This window comes from Stigmatopora nigra, chromosome 2 (genome assembly GCF_051989575.1).
Source record: "Stigmatopora nigra isolate UIUO_SnigA chromosome 2, RoL_Snig_1.1, whole genome shotgun sequence".
NCBI classification, from domain to species: Eukaryota; Metazoa; Chordata; class Actinopteri; order Syngnathiformes; family Syngnathidae; genus Stigmatopora; species Stigmatopora nigra.
Window position 1 is genome coordinate 7,579,087 of NC_135509.1, and position 15,630 is coordinate 7,594,716.

General features: G+C 42.3%; 4 protein-coding genes across 6 annotated transcripts; 1 reads left to right on the plus strand and 3 right to left on the minus strand.

The window, feature by feature from the left end:
• Nucleotides 1-287: 287 nt before the first annotated feature.
• Nucleotides 288-4,379, minus strand: adpgk (ADP-dependent glucokinase). 2 transcript variants are annotated; one of them, XM_077712164.1, is made up of 8 exons: nucleotides 4,136-4,379; nucleotides 3,474-3,697; nucleotides 2,887-3,112; nucleotides 2,745-2,807; nucleotides 2,408-2,528; nucleotides 2,056-2,252; nucleotides 1,817-1,915; nucleotides 288-1,314 (listed from the first exon to the last, which is right to left on the minus strand). In XM_077712164.1, exons 2-8 carry the CDS (start codon nucleotides 3,689-3,691, stop codon nucleotides 757-759), a joined length of 1,482 nt encoding a protein of 493 aa, XP_077568290.1. In that variant the 5' UTR covers nucleotides 3,692-3,697; nucleotides 4,136-4,379; the 3' UTR covers nucleotides 288-756. The 2 variants fall into 2 exon arrangements, with proteins under 2 accessions (XP_077568290.1, XP_077568289.1); XM_077712163.1 differs by having other exon boundaries at nucleotides 288-1,317.
• A 210-nt stretch (nucleotides 4,380-4,589) lies between these two features.
• Nucleotides 4,590-6,747, minus strand: snx22 (sorting nexin 22). The gene is made up of 7 exons (XM_077710448.1): nucleotides 6,498-6,747; nucleotides 5,982-6,065; nucleotides 5,739-5,843; nucleotides 5,468-5,562; nucleotides 5,341-5,373; nucleotides 5,092-5,159; nucleotides 4,590-4,989 (listed from the first exon to the last, which is right to left on the minus strand). The coding sequence occupies exons 1-7, from the start codon at nucleotides 6,558-6,560 to the stop codon at nucleotides 4,898-4,900; spliced, it is 540 nt and encodes a 179-aa protein (XP_077566574.1). The 5' UTR covers nucleotides 6,561-6,747; the 3' UTR covers nucleotides 4,590-4,897.
• A 918-nt stretch (nucleotides 6,748-7,665) lies between these two features.
• Nucleotides 7,666-13,030, minus strand: dnai4 (dynein axonemal intermediate chain 4). 2 transcript variants are annotated; one of them, XM_077742722.1, is made up of 17 exons: nucleotides 12,807-13,023; nucleotides 12,527-12,686; nucleotides 12,284-12,441; nucleotides 12,016-12,104; nucleotides 11,775-11,934; nucleotides 11,478-11,617; nucleotides 11,192-11,335; nucleotides 10,622-10,807; nucleotides 10,199-10,557; nucleotides 10,044-10,124; nucleotides 9,664-9,818; nucleotides 9,407-9,567; nucleotides 9,151-9,272; nucleotides 8,979-9,077; nucleotides 8,420-8,646; nucleotides 8,190-8,343; nucleotides 7,666-8,024 (listed from the first exon to the last, which is right to left on the minus strand). In XM_077742722.1, the coding sequence occupies exons 1-17, from the start codon at nucleotides 12,830-12,832 to the stop codon at nucleotides 7,980-7,982; spliced, it is 2,466 nt and encodes an 821-aa protein (XP_077598848.1). In that variant the 5' UTR covers nucleotides 12,833-13,023; the 3' UTR covers nucleotides 7,666-7,979. The 2 variants fall into 2 exon arrangements, with proteins under 2 accessions (XP_077598848.1, XP_077598847.1); XM_077742721.1 differs by having other exon boundaries at nucleotides 11,775-12,104; nucleotides 12,807-13,030.
• armc10 (armadillo repeat containing 10) lies at nucleotides 12,736-15,594 on the plus strand. Its single transcript, XM_077742723.1, has 7 exons — nucleotides 12,736-13,631; nucleotides 13,816-13,964; nucleotides 14,042-14,176; nucleotides 14,363-14,539; nucleotides 14,621-14,692; nucleotides 14,888-15,135; nucleotides 15,275-15,594. The coding sequence occupies exons 1-7, from the start codon at nucleotides 13,391-13,393 to the stop codon at nucleotides 15,288-15,290; spliced, it is 1,038 nt and encodes a 345-aa protein (XP_077598849.1). The 5' UTR covers nucleotides 12,736-13,390; the 3' UTR covers nucleotides 15,291-15,594.
• Nucleotides 15,595-15,630: the final 36 nt, after the last annotated feature.

The window sequence follows — 15,630 nt, forward strand, 5'->3', positions numbered from 1 at the left end:
TACGTAACATATTTTGCATGAAGACATTTGAGGTAAAGGGAGCACAAAAAATGAAGTTTTTTCTTTTTCAGTCAACCAAAAATACAGTGAAAGCCTCAAAGTCGAAAAGTATAGACTAAAGGGTTCACATTTTTCTTTGGATTTTTGTGTTTGTGTGCAAATCACAGAATCGGACCATGATATCCGGCCAACCAGGCTCTGAACACCTCGAGGTGACAATATTTGCAGGTAAGTAGTTTTACTTACTAGTTAGGAAGGCAACTAATTTTGAAAATGACAACTTGGAAATGAACCTGGAACCGGTTATCTTCCACTTGTCGGACGGTCACAGAAATATTCATTTGTTCTTTTTATCTTTAAAGTAGAAGCCATTCTCCATGGAATTAAAAAAATAATAATAAAAAAATACTAAAAACAAACCTTAGGCCAAAATTTGATATTTTCCCCATTTGCAGAAAGTGTCTCAAAACTTTTGACTGCAAGTTTATCATCAATGAATTGTGTTGCACTGATACCAAATTGAATTGTTTGCTTAGTTCAGTCTAAAATACAAACTTTTTAGAGTTAGGTCCTCTCAATTCCCATTAAATCCCATAAAAATTATCCCAATTTTAGAAAGCACAGTACTAATCCACAATTGACCAGTTTAACTTACCAGTTCAGTCCTTTGCAACCCAAGGCACACCCAAACTTCCCAGTGCATAGAGGGGGTGACATGTGAACAGGCAGGATTTCCCAAGGACTTCCAAGCGGTCATTAAGGTCGCCGACCCTTTAACTCGGAGTAAACAAGCCCCTCCGCCGAGATGGCGTCTCCGAGCCCGACGGTCCGAAGCGGTTCCTTGCACACCAGCACCGGCGTCATGTGGAACGTGACGTTCCCCCGCCGCCAGACCGTCACCGGAGCCGCCGGATCGAGCGAAAGCTCCGCCCTTGGCTCCGAGTGCGAGTCGCGGAAGCTCCGCGGCGCTTTGAGCACCACTTTGGCGGCGTCCACCACGGCGCTGCCGCACGCCTGGCTACTGGCCACGCGCGCCCCGGCCATCACCGCCGCCGCCTGATTGGCCCAATGGCCGTCCACCGTGGCCAACACGTGGTAGGCCAGCGTGTGGAAGTGGACGCGGGTCAGGTCGGCTTCGGACGAGGGGTCAGCGCGCCCGTGGCGTTCCAGGATCCAAAGAAGGATGTCGCTGACCTGGCCTACGTCCGGCACGCCGTTCCACGCCGGTAGTTGAGCGTGAGGTCCATCGCCGGCCTGTGAGAGGAATAGGAGCTCCTGCTCGTTCAGCCCGATGGAGCTCACAATGGGCATGACCTGCTAACAGGAAGACACAAAGACGGATGGCGTGGGGTCAGTCAGTCATGATTGATTCGAAAAGAAACTTAAGCACACGTTGATGGTAATTGACGTTCATTCTGTCTGGGATGGGTTGCCAGGTAATAATTGCTGCCTTTTGTGATGGAAATTAATATTCTGGGAATGCTTTAAAAAAGTCAAAGCATTTCACTTTTTTTTTTGCATCACAGATCTTATTTTCTATGCTACATTTTTATATTTAATTTCCTATACAGTAATCCCTCAAATATCGCAGTTAATGTATACTAAACATGTCCGCGCTAATTTAAAAATTGCAAAGTAGGATCACCCCTATTAGTGTTGACGCCGACCAGTTTCAGCATGGATTTTCATTTTTGTGAACTTAAAAAATACAAAAAATTAAATAATTGATAGCAGAAAAAAAATGTGAAGAAGTGAATTGTCAATAAGTGAAGTTGTGATAATTGAGGGAAGACTGTAAATCCTTTTGAACATGTACCTCCTGCATGATGCTGTTCATGTAGTCTTTGTCCGTCATGCTAGCCAGCTCCAAGTGAATCGGAATGTCGTGACGAATGTCTGATATAGCCGCCACTGCCTGCCAAGAGTGTTTACAGTTAATAATAAAAAAAACAAAAAACATTTCAGACTGTGTTGACAGACTCTTATACAAAATAGAAACCACTATTCATGGTTTCTCCCCCCCTACTTTGGGCTACAAGAATTGCATCTCAGCACCTCTTTAAGTCGCTCCTCCCACAGCTCACGGCCCTGGCCCTCCATCATGTGCAACCCAGACAAGACCACCAAGTCGGGCTGGAACTCCTCGAGACTGGCCACGAACGTCTCCAGCGTGCTCATCTCTCCATTGGCCACGTCGTGCGAGAAGATGAAGCGGTTGGCCTGTGGCGCCCGTGTTAAACCCCACTGCTCACCTGTTGGCAAAAATATCATATCACGTAACATCTAGCACCCCCAATCCAACATCTAAAAGATAATCAAGGCTATATATTCTGTATTGTCAACTAAGAATCAATGTGACAAAAATATCCACATTTAGGGGTTTATTTTCCCAATGAGTGCATTTTACCGGCTTTGTATTCCAAGATGAGATGGTACTCGTCCGTTTCTTGCAGGGATCCCGGAGGAACAACAATCTGCTCGTCTAGCATCTCGTGAAGTTTCGGTCCAACGGGTCCACATAACAAAACCTTAAAGACGATACCAAAAAAAGTATAATAATTGTTATTTTGAATAATAATAGTAATAAATGTCATATATTAGTATAAATGTAAAATATATTTTTGACAATTCAAAGGAATAAAGTAAACATTAATATTTCTACATTTTAGTCATTAAAATATGACAAAAAAATAATTTAAAGCCCAAAAGTATAACTCTGACATTATTACCAGACCATTACTTACCATGATATCCGGGTATGTCGCCAGCTTCTGACTCATAAGGGCGGCGTTCCCTCCTACGTAAAGCTATAACGAAAAAAAAAAAATCATAGTTTGAGGGGTGTGTGGCACCTGAGCGGAAAATGGGCCAATTGTGGGTCCTCACTTTAGCGCCCGGATACTCGGCAGCTGCGCGGGCAATCCATCGGAAGACCTCCTTGTCGCTAAAGAATCGTTCGGCGGCCGCCCCGCGCTCCATAAAGTGGATGAAAGCTTCCCTCAGGTCCTCTTTGGAGTTCAGCACTTCATGATCCAGGCCGCTTCCGGGGTCTACGGCCAGGGCCTGTAAAAGACCCACTCCGGACACCACCACATCCACGCAGGCGTTCACCCTGAAAACAGAATGGGAAACTATAAATGATGTACTGTAATATCATTCTACAATATTTAATACTAGCTCTCTACTCTTGTCTTTTAGGTTTCTTTCCCCCGCCGAATAATCAATCATGACAGATTATTAGTCACTAAAACTGCACTTTTTTATGCTAAAAGGATTGTTTTTGTTATGGCTCATCCCTACAAAAACTCCCCTAAAATTTAAATAGCTATTTTATACTTTTTTCCCAGATATGCAGGTCATATTTAGCCAAAACACACAATGTTTGGTCACTAAAATCAAAACTTGCAGTTGTCACTTTTCCCCAAAAAGTTTTTCAGAGACACGGAGGGGTCGCGGATGAAGGTCAGACCTACCCGACAGCCACTCTACCCCACTGTCGCGTGGGCAACTTGATCAGCGAGTCCCAGGCGTCGGAAATGACCTGCTCCAGACGGCGCTGGCTCTGCTGGGAGGACTGGTCGCCAGTCGGGCCGATATACTGGAGGAGCTGTTCGGGCAGCTCGGGGCAGCCGTGGTAGAAGTAGCCAACCGCCAGGGCCAGGAGGGCAGCCACTGACGCCTTCCTCCACATGATGCGCTGGAATTGCAAAAACAAATACATGCCTATAAATTGCAATACAATCGCCGATCGGGGCCATCCCTAGTTTGTAGGCATATACTTGTGTGTATGTATATAAACAAACAAATGTGTATACTATGAGTATATACATGGGAAACGTTACAGTATCAATACTTTTGACAACATTAATGTTGAATAATGAAATTGCATTACTTTTGCGTTGTTTGACTCAAATTACTAGGCAACTCTAGTACATGACTTTTGTGCAGTACTTGCTAGCGATAGCTTAAATATCATTGTTATTTTGACAACAATAAGAATCTTTAGTCCCCTCAGGAGCGACTAATCTCATTAAAAGGCAGATTTTTTACACTCAAATTCCCATGCATCGAGTTTGAATCACTCAACCCGGAGCAAAAAAGCTTAATGGCTGACAAGAGCGGTAGTCAAACATACCAGTAGTCCGAATTCAGCCTTCAAACGTTTCGACCAAAAATAGGCTGTGGTTTCAAGGAGTAGCGCATTAAGGGCGCTAGCCTCGCTGGACACTACCCGTGCAGGGAGACGCGCAGGTCGGCGTCATTGACCGAGCGAGAAGCGCGGAGGAAGGCAAGAAGTGGGTCCAGCTTCAGGCTCGGAGTTAGCGAGCGACACCGTCAGCATAGAGACAGACATACTTCCGGCTTCCCGCCCAGCGCATGCGCACACACTGAGTGAGTAGGCTACTATTATTCGGTTGGATAACACCGGCTTTTAATCAGGAAATCCCACACCTTTGTGTTATAAAGTGCATGTTTGGTGCCAAATTTACTTTCAACAAGTTGTGCCAAGAGATGACGTTCAAATGTTTGCAAGACAAATTTTAAATGCCAAAGTGTACATCTTGAGAGTTAATTCAAAAGTGTATAAATTATAGTTAATTTCTTTATTACACAATAATCACTTGACAGGTGTGCACATAACACCAAAAACCAAAACAAACAAAAGTGAATAGATATTTTAATTAAAGTTACTCTATAACCCCCTTATACATCACATTGCCATACAAAATGTCAGTTATATTAAAAATACTGACATGCTAACCCCTTAAGGATGCATTTGGCCTTTGGCAGAAGAAATTGAGACAAATTTAAAAAGACACTAAAATTCCCATTCATGAGATTATTTCAAAAGTAAAACTTTTTTCCCTCTAACTCCTTCCATTCATTCAACCACTTTTTAATTCGACTTGTCAGGAGCCATGAAGCTTACGCGGACATCCCTTCGGTAGAAACCTTGGAGGACCCCACCCAAGACAATGTCCGGTAGACCTGCGACAGAGAGAAGTTGTCCCCATACAAGTTCAAATCAGCATTGGTCACTCAAAGTAAACAGTTTGCTATTATGAACATGCACTATGACAAAGTTAATACCTGACGGGCAGTTAGAAAGGTAAGGATCCCGGAAGAATCCCATCACTCGCTGATGCGGCAACTGATAACTGAAGAAAACATGAATATAATTTAGTCGACTTTCAGAATCTTTTTCAATTTTGGCTATAATTGTGATTGGAAAAGAGACATTTGAACGAGGGTGTATAGACTTTTAATATTTGCTGTCGTATGTACTCTTATAAAACTTGAAATCCTTTATTGTGACAAATTGTAATTTCATTTATTTACCCGTAATCCTGATTGTCCAGGTCATCAAGTGATCTGAAATAAAGCAAGTCAATTGATTCCAAGATGAGATATTTCAGCGTTAAAAAGTGATGAAAAATGGAGTACCAGTGTTATTAAACATTCTTACTCCATGCTGCCGATCTTGTTTGCTGTGTGATAATGCTTGAGGTGGAGGAAGTCCAGAAGTTCCTGTGGTACATCTTCGCACAGATAGATAATGTCCTGGACAGGAAACAATGCAAAATATCAACTCAATACTGTAAATATTAGGCACAAATTAGCCAGAAGGATATCTTAATGTTGTCCACTGGGGGTCGTTATCCACTTATTTTAGCTGTGATCTTAAAAAGCTCAAGTAATTTTTCTTCTTAATACTTCACAGTAGCCATTTCTGTTACCTGGATGTAATCTTCCAACTCCTGTCGCCTCTGCTCAAGAGGTTTGGTCCTTAAATGTTGATTCCTTTTACTCGGAAAGTCAGGAGTCTGGATGATCTTCCGGAGCTGCAAAATTGTGCAAGTACATTTGCCTTGAGTATAAGTTCACATACTCCAAGTACACGTATTTGAAGTATAGGGTCAAGGTATAGCAGGGTGATAAAACTATAATTAAAAAAGGGACGGATGGTCACATGAACTTACTTTTCTGTGCAGGGTCTGGAATTCACTGCTTTTCCTCAGCACAGAATGTTTCCTTTCGTTAAACAACACTTCAACTAGAAAGAGCTGCATAAACAAATGGAAAGCACACAAACAATTTGCCAAAAAATCCTGGTTGCAAGTAAGGTTCGACGTCTAGCACCGTCAATGGCAGTAAATGAGATAATAAATTGGAAATGCATTTTTAAAATTACACTATTGATCAATAAAAGTTTCGAGGCTTAACTACGTTTCAAACATGAGGAAATAGATGTTCCGTAATTAAATACGAATAGTATTATACATAGTCCACTAAGGAAAAACTTGTTTTTCTGGGGTTCCTTGAACACATCAACCTGCCCTTTCCAGGTGCTCACTCGCCCTTCTTTTCCGCCTTTACCGAGTCCAACACGCGAAACACAAGCAAAATAGTGTAAAAACGACACAAAAGCAAACAAATGAACTCCAAGAAAGCAAAATGCATACAACTTTTTTAAAAAAAAAAAGGTACATACTCACCTTTTTCGACTTCCCCACCTCGTCCTCTTCCTTCACGGTAGATGGAATGGTCACTTGTAACATTCTCGACTCATTTGCAGTGACACGCTGTTGTTTATTTTCAAACAGAACTTTTTTTAGAGTCCAAATGGCTTCGGAGAGTCTATTTGGAGAACCCGCAGTGACTTCGAATGAGACCGTGAGGCGAATGCTTAAATTGGGCGTGTATTTGTGTTCGGAGGGAGGTCCACCTCCACGCTAATTGGGCACCATGGCACATCCGGGATATTTACGGCAAGGGCACACACAACAACAGAAATGCCAACTGAGTTAACGCTTTAGGGCACAAGTCTCAAAGTGGCGGCCCGGGGGCCAAATCTGGCCAACCACATCATTTTGTGTGGCCCGTGAAAGTAAATCATGAGTGTCGACTTTCTGTTTGAGGATCAAATTAAAATGAAGATTATACACGTATATTAAATTTCCATATTTTCCCCCTTTTAAATCAATAATTGTAACTTTTTAATCATTTTTGTGTCTTAAGTTAAAAAATCTCATCCTTTATGTTTTTGACCTGGTAGAAACTAGGGTGGGGAAAGTATTAGATTTGCCCTATGTATAGAAAATAGAGGACAAATACCACAAGTGAAACTGAAATATGCAGGCTGGTTGGTATGAACACTAGGGAAGTCCGCAAGTAATTTGTGAAAGTGACAGAATCCACCGTCAAACCTTTCACTTCCCTGCGAAACACAACATTGTGGTTGTGTAGTGGATGTTAAAGCTTGAGCCGAATTTTAGATCCAAGATGTTCAAGTACAACTTTGACAGTTGGAAAACAAAACAAGGAATGAGTGTCAAAAATAAAACAAATTGCATAATGCTAATCCTTTGATGCTAGCCAAAATGCACTCGTAGGCTTTGGTGTAGTATTGGACTTTGGTTTCGGAGGACGTGTAGACATTTTGCATGTGCAACCGCATCTATTTTGGTTTTGTTGACAAGTGTCTGCTAGTGAAATGCAGGAATGTGAGGGTGCACATGTTGCCTGCACGCCGCGAATTGACCAAGCAGCTGCACGGCCATTCGGTCGGAATGAATGGAAGACCTGTCAGCCATGATAAACCACATAAGCCAACGCATTCTTGTCGTGGTGACTGGCTTTCATGGACAACAACTGGTTCATAAATGATGATGATGAGGAAACGGTTGAGATTTAATGTGAAATGTCAAGTGTCAAAACATCATTTATGATCAAGATCTCAAAATAGATGTTTAAAAACATTTAGCTTTTTAAAAACTGCAATGTCAACAAATCAAAGCTGAGAAAATGAGTTGAAACATGATTCGAGGAGAAAGATGATTCAAATTAGAAACATTAGTCCAAGAAACATGACTTGTACATATTTTTCTGAAAAATATAAGTTACAATTTCCATGTGAAACAAGTCTCCAATGTAAACATGCCTCAAGAAAATTCCTGAAAAATGAAACTATTGGTCCCTTAATTAATGGAAGGAAAATGAACAAGTTCCTCCAAAGTTGGCACCTGGATGAAGATGAAAAAAAAAAATGGAATACATGGTCAGTGCTGAAAACATTATTGCAGCATTGCAAAATTAAATTCACCCCATGACAACAGACAAACAAACTAGCAATTTCCCACATGCGATAGAGTGCAAACACTGTATGACCTATGTAACGTTAGCATTACCTTCTTGGCTAGCGAAACACTGAGGTTGTTGATCCTGTAGAAGTGGACTTCTCCAATAGAACTCCCCACCAGGATGCAATCCGAGTCCCTGGCGAAAAGCATGAACGTCATCCTGACGCCCTTCGCGGCAGGCTCCACAATGACGGGGTCCATCCTAAGAAACAAGTCGTTCTTAATGTTAGATACTCTCACTCTCTCAACTTTGCTCTCTCTCCCCGATCCAGACTTACAAGGAGGCATTCAGATCCCAGATCTCCAACTGTTCGCTTTTAACAGCGGCGAAAACCGAAGGCCAGAGCGGCGACCAGCGCACCGACAGGACGGGACTCTGGATGGACGTGAAAGCTATGGCCGGTGTCAGGCAGTCTTCCTTCCACAGTTGGATGGTCCAGTCGGACGAGCAACTGAGGAATACGTCGTTGCTGAATGGCGACCATTCCACTCGGTTGACGGGACACTATGTGGGAGTCAGGAACAGGTAAGAAGTAACAATTCAGGCCATGTATACTCCCCTGACCCAATTTCAATTTCCTATTCCGACTCATCGCACTGTAAAAACAACAAGTCTAAACTATTCTCCTGAAATTCTTACCTTTGATTACGTCGTTTGTTTCCACTATGGACAGGCAAAACGTTCCATAATTTTTACTGTACAAGTTCATTAGTTATGGATATATCCTATTTTTAAAGTTCTTTGAAAAGGTTTTATCATTTAATTAGTGTGTAAAAAGTCAAGAGTTGCATTTTTGCGTAAACAGTCCATTTGTGATAAGCTAGTGTCTGACTTACAAGATGTTTCTGATAAATAGCCAGGTAATGATGATGGTTGGACACAGAGCACTTGTGGACAACCCCTTCAGATGTACCGGCCAGGTAGATAGTGGGATCCTAAAGGTGGATGGATTAAATCTTGTCATTAAATCACAAAAAAACTGAGGTTCTGGACAATACACCAACTTACTTTTGGTTGAAAGTCCAAGCAAAGACCAGGTGTGGCGGTGGAAACCAGGATACCTTCTTTCCTGGTTTTGTTGCCTTCAGCCTTCTTAATGCCATCTTGGATTCTCCTCAGCTCCAACATGTCTGATTATTGAACCATTATTGCTTTTAAAAAAACAACCCTACTCATGGGTGATCAGAAATACACGTTTTTCCAACATCTATCTTAAAAAAAAATGCGACAAATTCAAATTTTTATCCTCTATGGCAGTTCCTACCTAGGCTGTCCAGTCCATGACTACAAAGCAGCCACTTGAGGACGCGCCCGTCCTCCGAGATGGACACAATGGACTCCACTGTGTCCTCTTCAGACAAGCCCATCTCTTGCGTAGCCCAGGTGATGTGCCACACGGGATGTACATGCCTCTTTTTGCAGTCTCTTTACAAGATCAAACCAAAAACACAAACAGTAAATCCACAAATGACATGTTACTTAACTTTTAAAATAATTGAACGTTTTCCAGCGTAGCCTTACATGCTGCTGGTTAGGAACGTGTCAGAGTCTCGATGTCGTACGCTGAAAATGGCCACCGTGCCGTCGTACATGCCGACTGCCAGTTTGTCAGGTTTGGTGGATGAGAAATCTAGCGAGGTGATGGCGCTGTGACAGCGATAGACACGCTCCGGCCACTGCACGTAGAACAGTCGGTCATTTCGACTGAAATGACCTTCTCCAAATTTCATCAGTAATATCATTAGCATTGTTTAAGCTATTGAAATGTATTCAGGTTTTGAGAATGGAATGTATCCACATCACAACCATAATTCTTGACACATGAGTTAAATAGTAAAAAAGTCAAGCAAGTATATAACGATAGAAAAAGCGCTTTCCGGAATACCGAATCAAATACATACACTGAGGTTCTTTATTGACCAGCAGCAGATGAGACCTTCTTTACCAGGCTTGAAGTCCCCGTAGCCCACAGCCAGCAGATCCTGTCCGATAGACAAAAAACAACCAAAAAATCAACAACCATACTGCATCAAATTCTTCTGGATATCTTTCCTACCGTGTTCTTCTTGTTCCAAGCCATGCAGGTGATGTTCCATCCTTTAGTCAGTTTACAACTAAAAGTCCAGAGAAGCTCCAGAGTTGGATCTGGTATTTCTATTTCTTCTTCTTCTTCTTCTTCTACCTCCACTGGTTGTTCTTCCTCTACCTTCTCGCCTTCCTCTTTTTTTTCTTCTTTCTTTTCCTCTTTTTTTTCCTCTTTTTTTCCCTCTGCTTTCACCTGCTCCTCTTTTTTTACCACCGCCGCTTTAACCGGCACCATCGTCACTTCTTCCGCTACCTCGTCCTCGCCATCATCATCTTGCTCCTTCTCGTCCTCCGTGACTTCGGGATCGGGCTCCATGGCGTCGGGGGGTACTTGAAACACAGACGACGTCAAAATGAACATCTCATATCAGGTTGACTCGTAACTGGACGCTACCTTTGATCTCGGGGAGCTTTCTGTAAGAGGCCAGCTGAGGTTGAAAGATGTTGGCGACGAGGCAGCGTTCCATGATGACCAAATTGCTTTGGAACATGGCCGACTTGAAGATCTGCTGGAGTTCTGGCTCGTCCAGGACGTCGCCCCTTTGCATCTTGAAGGCAAACAGGGAGCTACCGCTACTAGCTAGGGAGATAGAACACAAATATGAATTCAGCACACAACACGACCCATTTATTAAAATAAATACGCTATGACTCAAGAGTCATGACCCAAACCAAAATACAGATTAAGAACGTGACTCGATCAGAAATACAAAACAAGTACAAAGTACTCCGATTAGCGCAAAGATGAAATTGCTTGAGACTCAAAAAAAAATCAAAAAACAAATGAAAACAAATGACTTCTAGAAAGATCCCACACGACTCAACAAATATGGCACATACAACTCATTGGAAATTAAATTCAAGAAAAACTAAGACTCAGGTTGGGTAATTGATTATCTAAAATTTTGGCCAATGGCAATTCAGGTGAGTTAATGAACGTAAAATTGTAGTTTTTATACTTTACTTGTGCCAACTGTGCTGATGCTGCTGGAGCTGTTTGTCCTTTTCGGCCGTTGTTCAAACTCAACCAGGCGGTTAGCCGCTTTCTCCACTTTCGGCATATCAGGTTGGAACGAGTCGTGGATATCCCAGATGGTGGCTTGCGTGCCTATCAAAACAATTTAGGGTTGTGTAAACCAGAGTTGTCAGAGATGTGCTGTAAAAAAAACTTCGGATTTGGGGAGTTCTGCGATTAAATGCAGGGGCCAGTTAAAATTCTGGGCCAAAATTGAACTGATGCGGCAGCCTACCTTCATCGTTCATCAAAATCTTATCGGTCTGGACTTTTTTGTGTTTCTCGGCACCAACAAACGTCTGCATAGCTCGCTCCACGTACTTGTCGTTGCCCAGTCTGTTCTTGCATAGTTCCATGTAGATGTTGTTGCTCTCCCTGGAAAAGATTAAGATGGTAATATTACATTTCTGGTTTTACGACAGCCAAGTCGAAGGAAAAAAAAGATTTGATTCTGTATGGTGAGTATGAATGAGCTACAAAGTGCCTATCAGGCACTTGTGTACATTTTTTTTAAATTAAGTTTTTTACTCACTTAACAGCCTTTGCATTTTCAGCCTCCTCCGACATACACATGCTGGGCATGTCCAGAAGGGTGATGGTGTCGGTCTCCGACAAGTAGATGTTCAGCACCTCATCCAGAGTAAACTCGTCCGACACCTGCTGAGCTCCCGTGCTGGATTTCCGCGACGAATCTGAGAGGAGAGCCAAAAAAAAAAAAAACTCGCATTTAGTGCCACTACTTCTCAGGATTTTGCCAAAGTGCGTGTGGATACCGTGTGCCTGACTGGTCTCCGACATGAAGTAGCCCCCATCGCCCTGTTTGGCTGACAGGCTGGGGAGGCTGCTGCTCCACATGCAGGACCTGAAAAGACAGGTATGTTATATATATATTTATATTAAAATGTCATCCCATCCATTAACAAATGTTTACTCTTGTGCACAGGTGTCAAAATCAATGGGATTTCATCTTTATTGCTAAATTAAAATTAAGGACCAGAAACAAAGTACAATTTTGACACCTGAGATCTAGGGGATAGATACCCAGAGGAACGCATCATGAAGTATGAGGATGATTTGGAAGTGTCCCATCTGGAATGGAAATCGTCAAAAAATAATTTTTGCGGTTTCGCATGCGGATCTTTGGCCTCTGGCTCAAAAAGTGGGCGAGGGGTGACGTCGTTGCCGTCTTCATCCAGCACCTGCAAAAGGCAAAAATAATAATAACATCATTTGGCCTACACATGGAGGTGAATGTGTAACTTTTAAAGAGTTTATTGTAGTTACCCGTATGGCCTTCCTGTTCATGCCACTTCTTCCCATTCTGCTCTCAGATAGCATCCGGGAGCCTTTTCGACTCTGGAAACCTGTCATGCTCCCGGTATATCGGGAGCTGTATAGGGCTCTCTGCATCCCTGACGTGGATCTTTTCATTGCTCGGGGGGAGCTAGAGGAAGCAAAAGGGTAAATATGAGCAAAAATTAAAATTGCAGAATTAGAAAAGGTTGTTATCATTAGCTGGTATTTCATTTAGTATTGAGCACTGTGGTCGATTGTGTATACGTACGCGGTCACTGCAGAGGTATTTCGCATTGTTTTTGTTGGGAATGCACCAACTTGATTTTACGCTGCTTTGTAATTGACGCTGACTGTTTTCGTAGCGCTTTTAAAACGCTTGTTATTCTGTTGTCATGACAACGAGCAATGCTGTGCATGCGTAGTTAGTCAGTTTTTCTTTTCATTTATTAATGAGAAACGCTGTAAATGGGAGTAGTAAAAATATCATTACGCTGAAAATTGTAAATACTATAAAATGTGATCTCTAAAAATATTTTGAAATAGATATTGTTCTAGCTCCGTTTATGATTAGCGTTGGTAGTTATCGGACGGCCCCGACGCAAAATGGCCGACGAATGACGATGCCTGTCCTTTCAATGCATAGCGTGCATTCGTCCTGTTTGAGGCGTTTTGATGTGGGAATAATGAAAGCAATAGACAAAAACATACTCCAGTGATGAGTCGTTTTCATTATTTTTTCGCTTTCGGCTTTGTTTTGGGGTTAGCTAACAAGCTGCTATAGTTAGCTAATATTTCATCACGTACGACATATGTGCTCCTTGCTAGTCAGTTTAGCAAACTAACTGCAGTAGAATGGGTGACAGCGGCAGCGTAGTCCCTCGAATTGGGGGCATGAAAACGGTGCTAGGACTAATTGCTGGCGCTGGGGCATCTTATTGCATTTATAAACTCTTAAGTGGGGGAACTTTGAGAAAAAGTGGAAGCTGTAAAGTCCTTGCTTCAAGTGAAAATAAGGATAATAGCGTTCGACCGGACAGCCTGTTGTCCAAAGTGTCCGGACTGGACGTTGTATGTCCACCGAATGATGCTTCAGGTGAGTTTTTGGGGGAATGTTGATGGCACAAGACTTCTAATCCATTTTGACTGGGAGGGGAGGTTAATGAATGTTTCTTTCCCCACTCCCAGTCAAACAGAATTGGACATCTAGCACTGTCCATGGCAGCAAATGAGTTAAAGGAATACAATTTAAAAGGCTAACGTTACCATTATTCTTACAGATGTCATGACCCAGCAGTGTGCCGGCGATCTGGAACCACAACACCTGAAATTGCTCCTGACGAGGCTAAAAACCAGTAATAATAGTGCGCCGGTCAAATGTCAACTCTTGGTGACTTTGGGAAACGCTGCAGCCTTTACACTCAATCAGGTACAACACTTAAATAAAATCCAGCATTTTTGAAAAATTCACCACACGTATTCACATGTGTATCCTCTCTTCCACAGAACATTATACGTGAATACGATGGAATCGCCATCATTGGTGGCTTCCTCTCAGACTCTGCGCAAGAGGTTAAAGTGCAGGCTCTCCATGTTTTAAATAACCTGTGCATGAACGTAGAAAATCAGGAGCAACTAAAGGTATGTCGTAGTAGTAATAGTAGTATTACTAGAGATATCCTAAATCAGAAATCACGTCATTTTTTTTGAGAATCGAAATCAGTGACCCTTGTGAGGATAAGTGACATGGAAAATTATTGAAATAAAAAAAATAGTAGTACATTATAGCTATTGAGTTTTTTTTAAAAAGCGTGTGTTGGCTTTCAGGTTTATGTGCCACAAGTTCTGGAGCTAATGAAAATGTCTCCGGTGAACTCTGACCTTCAACTGGGCGTTCTCAGACTGTTAACCAACCTATCGGTCACTGATAAGCATCATCACCTGCTCAAGGATGCGGTGGCGCCGCTACTCTCGCTGCTGGTGGTGGGCAACGTCTCGGTACAGGTTTGTGTGTTTTTTTTTCCAGGACAAAGTGAATTTTTGTTTTAGATATGTCAAAGAAGTGACCACAACTGTTTGTTTTAGGTTCAGACCTTGAAAGTTCTGGTGAATTTGTCATCGAACCCAGACATGCTGGATGATATCGTTCAGGCTCAGGTAAAACAAAAACAGAGAAATGGTGACCTCTGCTGTTGCAATTGGAAGCTAGGCTAAATTTATAACTGAAGTTTTAGAACATTCTGTTAAAACTTTGGACCACATTTGTATTTTCTATTCAAACACACATTTCCATTAGAGAGGCACTCTTTAATATTCAACAAAATATCCTGCATGATTTTTTCCCCCCTGCAGGCTCCCGCTTCCATCATGCTGCTTTTTGACGTGCAAATGGCGTCTTCGGTGCTTCAACGACTGCTGACGTTTGCGAGCAACCTTCGGGCTTGGAGGCCTTCAGAGCAGGTGGCCAAGGAACAACAGTTACAGCGCGACAGCCTTTTCCGAGTCGTGCTAGACCAGTCGCCGGAGCTCAACCGCCGATTGGTCGCACTGCTCTCGCACCCAGACAGGGAGATTCAAGCCCAGGCGGCCCGTATATTGACGTAGGCCACACCGTCGCCCCCTCACCCTACGGCAATACACTTATCGCTATTTGAACGTTGATTTTGACGGGATTCCAGTAACTTTTAGTGGATTACAGCCAAGAGTGAATATTAACCACTAGTCTCATTATGTGCTTAGGCCGGCCGGGCTTTAGCGTGACAGCCACAGGGAGATCTTTACGTCCATCTGCGATCGTGACAAAAATCTCGATGCGTCGAGGTCAGTCCAAGTGAGATTGTGTATTTAATTCATGATTTTTCATTTTTCTGGAAAATGTTTGTCTGGAGACTTTGGAAATTAATCTTATTTATTCAATTTGGGTTTGAATTAACTATGTATATACTTGAATAAATGGTCTATAAATGTTTTTATATTGAGGAATATTATAGTCAGTGGTGACAATTAAATGAATTTGACATGTATCTTTATGAATGGCACGCCTAATAAAGGAATAAAACTGTAAATATATTCATCGTAATATTTTCCAGCGCCCT

Excerpts from the sequence above, each read along its gene's own strand:
- adpgk (XM_077712163.1), bottom strand. The coding sequence starts at position 3,691 with ATGTGGAGGAAGGCGTCAGTGGCTGCCCTCCTGGCCCTGGCGGTTGGC. Across the intron at positions 2,253-2,407 it reads CATCTTGGAATACAAAGCCG|GTGAGCAGTGGGGTTTAACA; the intron begins GTAAAATGCACT and ends TTTTGCCAACAG. Across the intron at positions 1,916-2,055 it reads GGGAGGAGCGACTTAAAGAG|GCAGTGGCGGCTATATCAGA; the intron begins GTGCTGAGATGC and ends CACTCTTGGCAG.
- snx22 (XM_077710448.1), bottom strand. The coding sequence starts at position 6,560 with ATGTTACAAGTGACCATTCCATCTACCGTGAAGGAAGAGGACGAGGTG. Across the intron at positions 6,066-6,497 it reads AGGTGGGGAAGTCGAAAAAG|CTCTTTCTAGTTGAAGTGTT; the intron begins GTGAGTATGTAC and ends TTGTTTATGCAG. Across the intron at positions 5,374-5,467 it reads AACAAGATCGGCAGCATGGA|ATCACTTGATGACCTGGACA; the intron begins GTAAGAATGTTT and ends GCTTTATTTCAG.
- dnai4 (XM_077742721.1), bottom strand. The coding sequence starts at position 12,832 with ATGCGAAATACCTCTGCAGTGACCGC. Across the intron at positions 12,442-12,526 it reads TGAACAGGAAGGCCATACGG|GTGCTGGATGAAGACGGCAA; the intron begins GTAACTACAATA and ends TGCCTTTTGCAG. Across the intron at positions 8,025-8,189 it reads GTGTTTCGCTAGCCAAGAAG|GTGCCAACTTTGGAGGAACT; the intron begins GTAATGCTAACG and ends ATCTTCATCCAG.
- armc10 (XM_077742723.1), top strand. The coding sequence starts at position 13,391 with ATGGGTGACAGCGGCAGCGTAGTCCCTCGAATTGGGGGCATGAAAACG. Across the intron at positions 14,177-14,362 it reads AAAATCAGGAGCAACTAAAG|GTTTATGTGCCACAAGTTCT; the intron begins GTATGTCGTAGT and ends GTTGGCTTTCAG. Across the intron at positions 14,540-14,620 it reads TGGGCAACGTCTCGGTACAG|GTTCAGACCTTGAAAGTTCT; the intron begins GTTTGTGTGTTT and ends TGTTTGTTTTAG.